Source organism: Antrostomus carolinensis, unplaced genomic scaffold, assembly GCF_000700745.2.
Source record: "Antrostomus carolinensis isolate BGI_N321 unplaced genomic scaffold, ASM70074v2 scaffold20197, whole genome shotgun sequence".
NCBI classification, from domain to species: Eukaryota; Metazoa; Chordata; class Aves; order Caprimulgiformes; family Caprimulgidae; genus Antrostomus; species Antrostomus carolinensis.
In genome coordinates, this window is record NW_010328279.1 from 1 (window position 1) to 13,913 (window position 13,913).

Below are 13,913 nucleotides of genomic sequence, written 5' to 3' on the forward strand. Positions count from 1 at the left end.
CCCCCGGTAGTAATGCATAATTTTGTTGTTGTCATAGCTTAATGCACCTCTAGCCAAGGAATACAGTATTAAGGGCTTTCAGTTTTGTTTGTTTAGATTTGGAAGTAATTTTTGCCCTCTGGTTATCTGGTAACATAAATCAAACCTGGAGAGAGTCAACTGAATGAAATATCATGAAATTAACACTAAGTTTTAGACTTCTACCCCAAGTTTACCCAGCCAATCCTGAAACTAGAAGTGTCAAACAAGTATGAACCTCTAAAACACATCGTTAAGTATTTTTTCCTATTCTGAAATAATCCACTTGTTCTGAAATGTATTAATAATACTGATTCAACATATAGCAACATGGAATAAACAAAACCTACCTCCTACAGGCAGTCTGGGACTACCTGTCACGAACTGAAGAAACAGTCTTTGCTGCTCGCTATCAAAGCTACTGAGAATTTCAAAGAGATACTTCACTGCTCGACTAAGGAAGGGAAAAAAGCAAGCCATTATTACTATTTTGTTTATAGTTAAAAAAATTGCATTAGATTCATATTCAGTGCAGTATAAGTATTTTCAAAGGAACTTCATATAATTATTTTAGCTTGAATAAGAATATATCAAGATTATTTAAATAAATATTTTCCAATGCTAATATTTATTCTTTTAACAAGACCAACACCGATTACCTGTCATGTGTGTAACCGTGATCTGGCCTGCAACATTCCATCAAAGTCTTCGCATCCCAAGTATCTGTTTTGCTGCCGCACAAGAGCTGTTCCAACTATAAAAGTAAAAAACATGGAAGGAAATTTTCACCTTTAGAACACGAGGCAGAATAGGTACTGTCCATTCTGACTACTATCACAGCATTCTACGTTCTGGAATGGCTTGCTGCAAAAGCTGCAAAACAACCTCAGTCACCCCAAGGAATCCCCCAAATTCTTTGAATGCAATAGCCTCATCCCAGTGACAGTCTCATCTGCTGCATCTGCTTTTGCATATAATCCACTACCACAAGAGATGTTGAATGTATCTCTTAGAACAGAGACAGTCCTAATAAGCCATTTACACTGGAGAACCAGAAGTGCCTTAGCTTTTTGGAAGACTTACAACATTTAAAGAAATCTAGGAGAATAGGAAGAACAGTGTTTACACTTGCTTTTTAGAATGCTGAGCTCTTCTTTAAAAGGAAAAAAAAAATCAGTTATTAGACAGAGACAGATCTGTCAGATGCCAGTTTTGTACTTAAATTATTTTGCCGATACTTGCTCTGCACTTGGGCAAGCAGGGATGACAGGCTGCAGCCAGAACATTAAAAGCTTCTACAGACATATCTTGGAGAATACATGAGAAGATGTAAAGCCCTGATCTCAATAAGAGAGGTTTGACACACCTCCTGTTCTGTTCATTAACAAAGTAATTTTACAAGTTCTTTATAACAGTTGAGGACTGGTGTATAAAAAGGTTCAAATGGCTAGATAGCTATCAGCAACAGAACACGAGATCACACGTGTATATCCTTTTAAGAAAAGGATACCTTACATTTCACACTACTCCTATGGCTTAATTTTGATCCACTGTATTAGTAGATTAGCAATAGACCAGTGTCTGTTATTTTAAAATCTCCAAGCAGAAGCAAGCACCAAACTACATCAAACAACAAGAAAATAGAAAAACAGCATCCCATATACTACCAAATGGAGAAAGTTGGGTAAAAAACTGGAGAAGCTAGAATAATCTGCCATTTTTACTAGCCTTAAATTTATTGCAGGAAATAAAAGGTGGTGGTACACTTTGAAAGTAGTACCAGTGAGGAATGAAGAAGAATCACTACGAGCAGTTACAGATCTCAGCTTTAAGAGACTTACATTGCTAAAGCACCAAGAACAAAAGAGTAAGACAAAGGCTTGGCTAATACACTGCTTCAGAGCATGCTTAACATTTCTTCATGAAGTCAAAGGTGTAAATTTATGAAGGTACACAAACCCTTCAAAGTACAATCTTCAAATAAAGTCCCTAGAGGCAAAGTACTAAAACATTCTCTCTTTCAGTCCCGACAGCCATAACTGTGTCTCAGTTCAGTCCACTTAAGAGCACAAGGATTTTACAATGAAACTGATATGGTGGGTGGTAAGAATAAGGCAAGACCAACTATTATTTGTTTCGCCTTCATCTGAATCTGCTCTTACTGTCTAAAGCTTTGTTAAAAAGCTGACTACTCGTTTTTAATAGAATATCCAGGTAGCATCCACAGCTATAGCTATTAAGAGGTACACAAGCATTAAAGTATCCGTACCAATATAGAGAGCCAGCATATGTAAATTTAAGCACTCTTTTCAGAAGAGCTGGATACACTTAATTTTAAAGAAAATGGAGCTGTTCATTATAAAAACATCAAATAAATGACCAAACACAGAAATCTTTAAGTATGCAATTTAAAGGACACCAAGTTTTACTAATATGCATTAGAAATCTAGAAATTTAGTCACAACTGCACTGCATTGAGTGCCTACCTAGGCTCAGACTGTCCATCCATATAAGGCTATAAAAGCATCAGTAAAAACAGGTTTACCAACCTCCTCAGGATAGAAGTACTGAAGATGACTGAGGGGGAAGACTGATTCAAATCCATCTCTGAATGAGTCAAACTGTCTGGCAACACCTTCATTTAGTGCCCAGAATATAACCAACTGCAGGGAAGGAGAAAAAAAAAAATTGGAACAAAGGAAGCATGGAATGATCACTACTGTACAAAAGACTACAGCTGCAGAAATAAAATCAACAGAAGACTAGCCATATGCTCACTGTAGTTGTGGCAGAGTTTGAACTTTGATTTATGGAGCTGTCTACAGCATTGCCTCATTCTGCCTTAATTCATAAACTCATACTGCTGCATGTGTGCAAGTGCAGTGCTGCTGCAATGCAACAGACAGTTTGTTGGGTTTTTTTCTGAACAGTTTTCTCATGTCATCTTTTGCACATCAGCAAAAGTCATCTGGAGTTCGAAAAACCTCATATTTAGAATACCCTAAGCATCCAACTCATGCAGAGTTTAAACAACTTATTTGCCTTTATTTTTGATAAAACAAGGTTAAAACATAGAATTCAGAATAGCTGGTTAAACTGGTGCTATTTAACAAGTATTTTAAAACAAATCCAAACATTTATTTGATATTTTTAGAAGCCTAGCCTAGATGTTCTCTCTGTACACTGATATCCATTTAAAATTCAGCAACTGAAACAGAAATCCTTAGGGCATCATTGATAGAATTACACTAGCTTCCCACATGGCAGCATATGGGTCCCTTTTCTAATATATAGTAAAAAAAAGTAACTTTAGACTTTTTTTGTATTAAGTAGCTTAATATTATAAGAATACATGGGAAAAAAGAAATAACTTCATTTCATGTTACTGGAATTTGGTAAGAACTGTAAGGCAAAAGACAGTAAAGACAGTAGGCTAGGCTTTTTTGGTGTGTTTATCTTGGTTTTGTATGTGCAGCTACTGTCTCGGGATTAAATTTACCTTCCAAAGTGGACAGCACATACTGGAATAATAATCACTGTGGGGGGAGGGTAGGGGACATGACACAAACAAGACCAAATTTCTTTTAAATCTCCTGCAGCCAGAATTTCTCCACTGAACAAAAAAATATACATGGTAGATGGCATGCCAAGTTGAGATTCTTTTGTCAGTTAGTGCTACTGACTATTATGCTTGCCTTGGTTACCCTCAACTTTAGCAGGAAATGAAGGCTGGTGAAGATGTGTTGTCAACACACAGCTACTAGTTTTTAAATGGGTTTAAAGCTCTGACCTGGAATGCTGATAAAAGCTTTGAAAGACATTTAGGGATGCATCTGAATATGATTAAAAACCTCATTGATACTGCTGGACTCCTGAAGCAAGTATTTAACCCTGTCCCAATAATTGAAGAGTTACCTGTTCCAGAAAACTCTCAGATATGAAAGCCTTTTAGAATCAGTTGATAATCTCTCCTACAAGTCAGGCATTGAATTTCAGGCAAGATACATACCCCTACTTTCACACGTCAGGTTGTAATACTGAAGAGCAAGGTGATGAGCACCACCAGCACAGAAGGTTGTTCTACTGCATTCTGTAACGTAGAATACTCTATGGCCATTCTAGCAGCAGAGTTGCTGACTTAGAATTGTGACTATTTTTTATGACTAGGAGTGTCTGGCAAAAACCAAGCTGCACTGTATTCTTGTAGATTCAAAGAGATCAAATCAGTGCAAGCTGGAACACAGGAGGTTCCACTTCAACTTGAGAAGAAACTTCTTTACAGTGAAGGTGAGAGCACTGGGACAGGCTGCCCAGGGAGGTTGTGGAGTCTCCTTCTCTGGAGACATTCAAAACCCCCTGGACGCCTTTCCTGTGTGATCTCACTTAGGTTCCTGCCCCGGCAGGGGGGTTGGACTAGATGATCTTTCGAGGTCCCTTCCAATCCCTAACATTCTGTGATTCTGTGAAATTGTTAGGCAAAAAACTGCATGCTGGTACCTTTTTGTCCACAAATCTAGAACAAGCAAGCTGACGTCTTTCTTTATAGTACAAGAGAGACAAGCTCAGGAGGAGGGGGGCATGTGGAGGGAGAAGGAAGAAAAAAAAAAAAGAAAAAAAAAGAAGAAAGTCTTTCACTATACTGGCAGCTGAAATAGTTCCACTTTATGCTAAAGGTAGCTCCCCCAAGGACAATTACCACAGGAAAAAAGGGAGGTAGAAGGTGGAATGACATGAGTGCAGGAGGGGCATGCAAAGTAATAGTAGGATATATTCTAGCTTTATAAACTACTTTTAATGGTAATCCACAGAAGATTTTAATGAAAACATCTTTAAGAGCAGGGTAGCCAACCCACAGGAAGCTGTACAGCCTAGCTGATAAATTAAATATACTGTTTCTAAATTGCAATTCATCATACTTGTGATACAGAGGGCACTGCTCTCCAAAATCTTTTCCATTTCCTTGACATAAGTCTGTAATGCTAATTACTGGGATCTAGTTCAAAGTCTCCTCTATAAGGCAGGAATATAAAGACAAGGACAAAAACTGCACAGGTGTCTTAAAGAAAATGATCCCAGAAGTTGTTTAGAAAGAAGCAGAGAGCAAGCTTCCTTTAGTGATCTGCTTTTCATTTACAATGCCACAGGCCTGCAGCAGGACAACTACAGGACATCCAAGATGTATGCAACACTTTCTCAATATATCAGATACCCAATATACTTTAACTAGAAGGAAAAAACCTGACTGCAAACCATATAAAAAACAGACTTGAAAGCAACCTTGCTCAGCTTTCCTCAGTAAACAGAGACTGCAAATGCTGTTTCTAAAAAACTATGGTTGTTGGCATTGCCAATCTGTAAGTCTGCTAACAGCTTTATATCCAAATATGTTTAATTTGATAAGTGATTCTAGAATAGCAGAACTTGCTTTCAACAAATAAAGATACGAGAACTGGATATGTGCATAACAGCTTGAATATGGAAGATAAACATCAACTGCTCAATATTCAGTTGTAAGGATTATGGAATAAAACTTTGCTAAGTTCTCAGTTGATATCCAGGATCTCATATGCCCCTTACTGAATCATTACCAAAACAACACATATGTTTCTTATCAGTGCTTGAAAATCTTAGGTCCTCAGAGTGAAATTGGCAGCAGACTAACCTGTCAGAACACATTATTTTGGAATTGGAATACTGGCTTTTTCATGATGCAATCACTCTTACCTCCATCCCACTCAGGACTTCATGTAATGATATGGCATTCTCTCTTCCTTTCCTTATCTCTTTTCCATGCTGTTTTTAACCTATTCCCTTTAACGCTTTCTTATGCAGAAACAGTTTCCTACCTTTGTTCAGCAGTATCACCCTTCTGTTTTTCTAGATTTTTATGTCCCTTCTGACATAGGAATAAATCACAATATGCAGGTGTACTACTTATGGCACTGTTTCCTTTTCTGTTCCTTACCTATTATTTTACGATTTGGGGTTTTGTTTGTGTGTTTGGTTTTGGTTTTGTCATTTTTTGGGTTTTGAACACGCAACTGAGCTGATGTTTTCTTAAGTCAGACTTCAAAAAATTTCACTATTATTATAGCAGTTCAAAGCCCACTGAAGTGTGGGTGCTAAATCCCTACTGCAAACAAATTAATTATCATGCTTAAGTGTAGGAACATGTTAAAAGATTCTTGAAGTCCTCATCTCAAATCACTCCAATTACTACAACACTTTATCAAAAAAACCCCAAAAAACCACAGCCCCATATCTCTGATGACCTCATTATGTATAAACCAGACTTTCTTGTACTATAAAATTTTCAAGTCAGGTGCACTGACTACGATTCAAATAGTTTTCCTGTAGAAATAAACAAGTACAGAATAGAAACAATTAGTAGGAAAAGTTATTGCTGTGCCCAGTTCATGAGAATTACTTAAAATATACATGGAAACAAACTACTTGGGAGTAAGGTGAGGAAGAATAAAGAAAGTTTTAGTCCTAGCTTTGCTTTTACATACTCTGAGATACTCCTCTAAATTGTGGATGGTGACTGGTGTATCTTTTCCCCCTTTTTTCAGTTCTATATTAGGAAACCCAGGAAGTGTGAAGTCCAGCCCTAGATCTTCCACAGAGCAGCCATTCATAGTCAGAGCCTCCAATGCATACTGTAGACTTTCTTTGGTCTAAAAAAATTGGAAGTGAAAACCAGTGAGATTCACATTAACTTATCCAAAAGTTATGACTTCTAAAGCAGTTTTGACTAAGTAAGCATTTCTATAAGAACATTACTATTGATACTGTTACAGTACTCCTTGTTTTCCTTCTATATCTTTCATACATAACAGTAAACCAAGACAAACCAAACAAACTATCTTAATGGGTAAACTTGAAAGATCGTAAGAGCACACTTTTTTCTAGGGATTTTGGAATTACTTTAACTTCTTGTATACTATTTATTTGTAAAACACTATTGCAAGAGAAGATGTGTAATATACTAAGGCTCTCAGGCTATGTTTTTTCCTTAGAATAGTTAATGGCATTCACATTTGGCATGCATACTGACATTTTTCTGCTTTCATCCACCAGGTTTCAGGTTTTTCAAACTCTTGTTGGGAAATTAAAAGCGGTGATCAAGGAGAGAGAGTGAGACAGTGATGTGAAGAGGAACAAAGGCCCACAAGCTTGCAATAACTTCACTAGTAACAAAGCAGATGTATTAAGAGTATAAATTAGGTTATTACCACCTACCATCTATTAACATTGGCTGCTAGAAAAAGCATGCATGCCAAAGACCTTTTATCAATATTCTACAACAGTGAATGATGCTATTTTTAGCTGAGTGGATGACCTTGAAAACTTAAGACTCTTCTGTATCTATAGAAGAACCTGTATGTTTACATATGAAGCCAGTTTACATCAGTTCTGCATACAGCTTTCAGTGGGGGAAGAAAAAACCCACAAAACGCATTCCTAAGAAAACCTGAAAATTTTACTAAACCAAGTAATAAAAAAAAGCCAAGCCTTTTGCATGTTCAAAGGATGAAGGATAGATTTTTTTTTCCCCCCTTTGATATCAAAGTTGGTTAGTCTTTCTAAAGTGAAACAAAAAGAAAAGTCACCTTTATGCAAATATCTAGCAGTTTTAGCCATTTCTAGCCTTTTAATCACACAGAAGAATCTCATAATAAAATTCTACTGTTAGAGTCTATGTTACAAAAAGACTGTGCTATAATTACTACCCAATTATTTAATAATATTGAAACTACTCCTTCTATTAGAATGAAGTCACTGTGACTATTACCATCAGTATTAAGCACTATCATACACTCAATTATGGCTACTTCATAAAACCCAAACACCTGAAGATGCACTCTTGCATTCTTAGGGTTACTTTCCCACCTGTGTTTTGTCCTGTTCAAGTCTTTTCTTTTGTCTTACAATATCTTCAAGGTGATATATTGATTTGGCTACTACTGGATCAATACTGAACAAGTCATGTGACGTCAGGGAAGTTTCCTGTCGTAACATCCATTTATAAAAAGGAAGTCCAAGAGGAAGGTCCACCTGGAAATCAAAACTTTTTTTAGTATTGAACTGTCTTCCAAAAATATATCTTTTCCTATCTTAACTCTTGACTAGATCTAGAATATTATTTACTAATTCATAGTTCTGGCACACACTAGAACACCACATTTGAGTGTTTTTACCTCATAAATTTACAGTCAAAAAACCACAACTCACTGCCTAGTGTATATACATTAGAACAATCAGCAAGCCAGCAGCTGGAATAATAATAATCCAAAAAAGACCTTGAAAGAAGTCTGAAGAGAGATTGCAACACATGGCAGGCAATGACTTTTCCTTTTTTCCACTATGGTCTCAAAAGCTACTGTAAAGATCTCCAACATACACTACCCTTTTCTCCTAAAAAGTTCAGCTGCATCTCCCCACACTTTGCCCAAACTGCCAGAACTGAAAATAATTCCATGCAACTCTTAATGCTACTTTTCTCCAGCACATTCAGAACTAGAATTTTCATTTAATCCTTCAGGATTATATTTTCCATTTTATTCTCACCAGCCTAAAATCCATGATTGCCTTGGCCATTAGTTTTCCCAGAAAGCGGAACTTCATTTTAACTTTTGCAATGTGAGCTGGCTTGGCTGTCCTACCAAAAGGAAGTGCAAAAAGGCCTTGAAGGTTATGGATGTACTTGGTACCTTCCTGGCTTCCTGTTGAAGAAAAAAAAAAAAAAAAAATTCAATACATACACTGCTAGTTTCATTCCAGATGCAAGCCTGAAAGCAGCTACCAGATAACTACAACCTAAAACTTCTTATAAAATTAAAAACCCAAAACACACAAAAAACCCCCCCATAATCACACACTATCATGAGGCGCATTATCTGACCACAAACTGAGGTGTTCTTTCAATCAAAGCCATTCACATAATTAAAGTCAAGTTAGAATCAATTTAATATTAGATCAGTATTGATAGTTTAGGTAGTAAAACATTTACCTTTTGGATTGGCTAGAGTCACTTCTTCTCCCCTCCAAAGGCCTAAGTCTGCTCTCTGTAGTTCCTGAGATACAAGTGCATAGAACTCTAGCGTGGGGCCTAGGCCTGTGCCAACCTTCAGAGGGAGGGTGGGTGCAGGGAGAGGAAGGGGAGCAAGACAGATACATAGATGGTCCATTAGGTCAGTCTGAATCTTTACTTAACCTGAGTAATACGTTATTGACTATAAAGAAGACTGCATTACAACAAGCATCTAGAGAACATAACGAGGCCAACATTTACAATGACTGAGACAGCTTGGAAAGACCACATATCAGAGGGAATATCAGTGGTATAAAAGTATTAACCATCTAATGAACATATTATAGATGAAACACACACAGCTGTTTTCTTAGAGTTAGGAAAAAGAGTGTGCTCTGCAGAATAAGACTGATTATGAAATTTAGTAGAACAGAAACATTTTCTCCCAGCAACTAAAAATCACAGCTAAGTAGATCAGGAATAATTAATAAAGTCTTGTGGCACCAGCAATGGTAAGAACCAAGAGTCTGACCAAGTTATTCTATGAAAGTTGTAGCTTTTTTGTATTAATCTTCAGTAAAAAAAGGGTTAAATTAGACTGCATTGATATTACTTACTTCATTCTCATACTGGATTTCCAACATGGCTCTTGAACTGCCTAGATCCTGCATCACAGATTCTGCCTGTTTCAACAGCTCATCTCTGTTCACAGTGCGCTACACATTAGAGAAGTTTTAAGTAGTGAAATTATATCTGTAAGTCCCAGCTCCCAAGGCAGTTACAACAGGAAAAAAGTTAGTTATACAAGTTTTTCCACCCCATACTAATAGCTCCACAGTTTAACAATTTGTTAGCTTATATTCTGATAAAATAATTCTTGCTTCTATATGAAAACTGACTAGAATTGGAAGTGTTCAATATATAATAAAAACCCAGTGCCTTACTTTTGTATCATTATAACTAACAGGTATTACCCTCACCAAGAATCCGGCAGTAGGACTATAACATAGAGAAGTGTTGTCATGCGATGTTACATATCTCAAACTAATATGTGAAGAAAAAAACAGATAATAAAGATGCCAAAATCCAGCAACCTAAAAGAATAATCTTATACCCTGCCCTTGCAGATTCTCTAGTATGGAAAGTGGCAGGGTTCAAAAAAGAAAATAAACACTCAACAAAGAAACCCACAACACAACAGCACTGGAATTCCTACATGTTGGAAGCTATATTCTAGTTGAACTAGATTCTCATGTCTCTTGCCTTTTTTCCCCAGAGACATTCAAGATCATATAGCAGATCTATACTGCACAGCAGATCTTAGTTTAAGACAACATCTCTCCAGACTCCAGGCAGACTCCCTCAATTTAAAACAGTCACAGTTCAGTTTTATATGTTGTGACAGGAAGTTTAATACTCTCCCAGAATACAAGGACAATGTTTTTGTTTATTCAGGTAACATTTAAGGGTCAAAATTCTATTGCTTGAAATTCTACATAAAGAAAAAATATGTTTACAAACTAATATATTTAAATATCACTAAGGTAAATTAAAAAATAAAGTTCATTCTTGGAGTATAGTTTCTGAAATTATGTAAAGACTCCAAGTCAAAATGAAGCAGGAGGTGAGGAAGCAGTGTGGCATACTCCGGTCCCTCCTGACACCTAGTGGCAGACACCTAGAAGACACTGTGGTTTTTCTAGGTGGCTTTTAAGTGAATAAAAATAAAACCTCCCTTTCATCAATATACTACCAAAATTTGAAGTCTTACAAAAAAAAAAAAAAATCTTGCTCAATGATATTCTTAAAGATAGTATACAAATAAACAGATAATTCACTCCATTTTTAAACAAGATATACCTACTTTTTTCCTGTCCAGTCGTGGTGCCACTCTGCTATCCTGAGAATCCGACTGATTGATTTCTGGATTAGTATCCAGTAGTCTTTGCATGGCTCGATCACGATCAAAAGCAGTTACATAAAACAGCATTTGGCGGGTATCAAATGGAAAGAAAAATGGGCTGTAAAAGAGCATTGGATTAGTTAGCTGGGTTTCAACTGGCATCTATGACTACAGTTTAGTTTAAAATACAATAGAAATGTAGTATGCCTGAAATTAGTGCTTTATTAAACACTGCAGTGAAAACAGCCTTCAAAGGAAGCCTTCCAGAACACACTTCAGTTTTAGTTCCAATGCTTATGAGTAAGAGTCTAGAGATGCAATTTTATATAAGAAACCACCACAAAAAATTCTAGAAACTTCTAAGTCTTCCAGGAAAATAACTCAAAATAATTTAAAGCCTTAGCTATACAAATTTTGTATCTGAAAATAAATATTATTTTATTTGTTTACACCTGATTTACATTTAGTAAATCTAAGTTAGAGCAAAGATTTTTAAGAACTTGGTTCAAGCTCCCATTTTTTTTTTTTTTTTTTAGGGGGGGGGAGGGGAAGTTGAGACCCTGCCTACAGCAACACCAGCATTCTACCTTCCACTATTTTCAAAAAATATCTTAAATAATCTGTGAAAGACTATCAGAGAAAATTATTCTTTTAATTTCAATTCTACTATTCTCAAAGGCATCTGTACTACATTAACAGTGAAGTCGCCCCCTGACATTTAAGTGGAAAGGCAGTTTTATGGAAAAAATACTGCTACAGATGTTTGTGCAAGAATACACATTCATACTTATCATTTATCATCTGGAATGTTTATGAAGAAATTTAGAGATCTTATTTTAAAAATTAAAAAACAAAGCGTTTCTCTAGAATACATACTTCCAGTCAATTGTCACCAATGCTGCTTCAATTACCATGCTGGAAAAATCCTAGAATATCAACTCTTATTTCTCATTCTTTCAAGTGCAGAAGTTTAACAGTTTATACTCTGTATCAAGACACTGCACCTACTATGAATATATCTTTATAAAAATGATTTATAATATCTTATCAGAAATTATAAAAGTATTTTCCTTTGTACCATATTGAATATGCCAAGATAAATGTAGTGGTATGACAAAAATGCCATTAAGCAGATTAACAGGGCATACCTGGATAATCAAGTACACTACTGTTTAAATAAGAAAATTTCAAATTGCTCAGGAACTCCTGTAAGAAGTGGTCCAAAGTTTGCAGCCAGTCTATCCCTCCATATTTGATTTAAACTATGCAATACAGGTGCAAACATTCATCCAAGTGTCACTATGTATCTTAGCAAGACTCCTGTGACTACATTTTACTCTCCACTAGCACTTTCAAAAGCTTTGTATATATAATGCACCTGGGCTGCCCAGCCAAGAGGCCTACTGAACTCAGATTAGAAATACTATACAGTAAGTCATTCATACCATGTTTTTCCAAGTTCTGTCAGCCAAGTTGGTATGTTTCCTGTCATAATTACCAAAGGATCCTGAAGCTGCCTGTTTGCTTTTGCTGTCAGTTTACTGTTGATAAACTCTGAGGTTGGAATTATCTCCTTGCAGATTGCATTCTGTGTTAAATAAAAACAATGTACTTCTAGTTAAAGAAATGGTTGAAGAAATACCAAGCCTTTGTTAAAAGGTTTTTTTATGCTTGCAATTTGCTTATCATCACAAGAATAAACTTTTAGTTGTCACTTTGGTCATACAGAGACTAAGCCATGAAAGAAAAGCTGAGTAGGTTTTTACAATTCATTTTCTTTTCAGGAAATGTTGCTCTTTAAACTTCAGGAAGGAAAAAGCATAGAAAATGCGTTTAACGCACTATAGAGGAAACGTCATTGACTAAGAATTTGTAGTCTTCATCTTACCAGAAGTTAGAGAAACAGGCAGGGGAAGATGATAGTATTTGCATTATTCTGTCTTGGTAAGGGGCAGCAGACAGGGTAAGAAAGCTATTTTAAGTTGATACAGACAACTCTGTCCTGAAACAAGTACAAAAGTAATTTTAAAAGTGCTCTACTCACATCATACAAGTAATACCAGTATCGACTGATAGCATGTAAAACTCTCAAAAGAAGAATAACGTCTAATGAGGGATCTTCAAATGTTATGTTTTCAGGTGGAGTAGATACGAGGTAAACTTCTAGAGGATTTAACACCGAAGGACATACACCATCTAGCAGGAAAAAAAGAATATTTTATCAAAACAAATCAACTAGAAGTCTTCCCAAGATTTAATTATTAAGAGCCTAGCTAGTATTAGTCACGGCATTCACTTTACAACAGTTTAGTTAGACAATTCAGTAAGTATCTTGCTTTTAGTTTTAATACACATGTTAATATATGCTTACTTTTCTTATACTATGCTTGCTTTAAAAAAAACAGTATGTCTCCAAATACTCTTCCTCTCCATTCTTCCAGAAATTTCACTCATCTATATTAGCAAGGTAACATACTCACCATGCCACAATTCATCATGCTTTTTAGAATTTCTAGGGGAGGTTTTCGTGGGAGCAGTTTGCGCTCTTCCTCTTTTACCACCAACACAGTCCTTATTACCATCTTCATCCTCTCGCACAGGTTTGTACCTAAAAAGTAATTAAAAGTTAAAAACATGTTTATGAAATACTAACTTACATGGAAACAAAAGCAGTCATAAAAGTGTTAGTTGTTTGATTAGCAGAATTTTTTTTGAATGACAGTGAAAAGCAGAAAGACAAAAACATTGCATTTGGATATGATCCAGTCTTTGAAACTAGTCCCTCAGAAGGAAAGTTTGTCATGGGAGAGGAAAGAAATGGGACCTTTTGGCTCCAGGAACTGGAATAAGAGGCACAGAAGCTATAGACAAAAAACAAAGTGGGTTTTTTGTCACGTTCGGGTTTTTTTGTGGTGAGTTTGGTTGGTTGGTTTATTTGCATAACATTTAAATAATAGA

The 13,913-nt window shown here is 36.1% G+C and overlaps 1 protein-coding gene across 1 annotated transcript in view; it reads right to left on the reverse strand.

Moving 5' to 3' along the window:
• Window positions 1-368: 368 nt before the first annotated feature.
• TRIP12 (thyroid hormone receptor interactor 12) overlaps window positions 369-13,913 on the reverse strand; it is a gene marked incomplete at its 3' end in the record, with an annotated part of 51,490 nt that continues 37,945 nt past the window's right edge. Inside the window, exons 30-41 of the mRNA XM_029086012.1 lie at window positions 13,436-13,563; window positions 13,000-13,151; window positions 12,401-12,543; window positions 10,917-11,073; window positions 9,670-9,768; window positions 9,032-9,146; window positions 8,590-8,744; window positions 7,912-8,076; window positions 6,531-6,695; window positions 2,568-2,681; window positions 678-772; window positions 369-472 (exon numbers count right to left, since the gene is read on the reverse strand). Of these exons, the coding sequence (XP_028941845.1) occupies window positions 369-472; window positions 678-772; window positions 2,568-2,681; window positions 6,531-6,695; window positions 7,912-8,076; window positions 8,590-8,744; window positions 9,032-9,146; window positions 9,670-9,768; window positions 10,917-11,073; window positions 12,401-12,543; window positions 13,000-13,151; window positions 13,436-13,563 (1,592 nt within the window). The remainder of the gene's footprint in view (window positions 473-677; window positions 773-2,567; window positions 2,682-6,530; window positions 6,696-7,911; window positions 8,077-8,589; window positions 8,745-9,031; window positions 9,147-9,669; window positions 9,769-10,916; window positions 11,074-12,400; window positions 12,544-12,999; window positions 13,152-13,435; window positions 13,564-13,913) is intronic.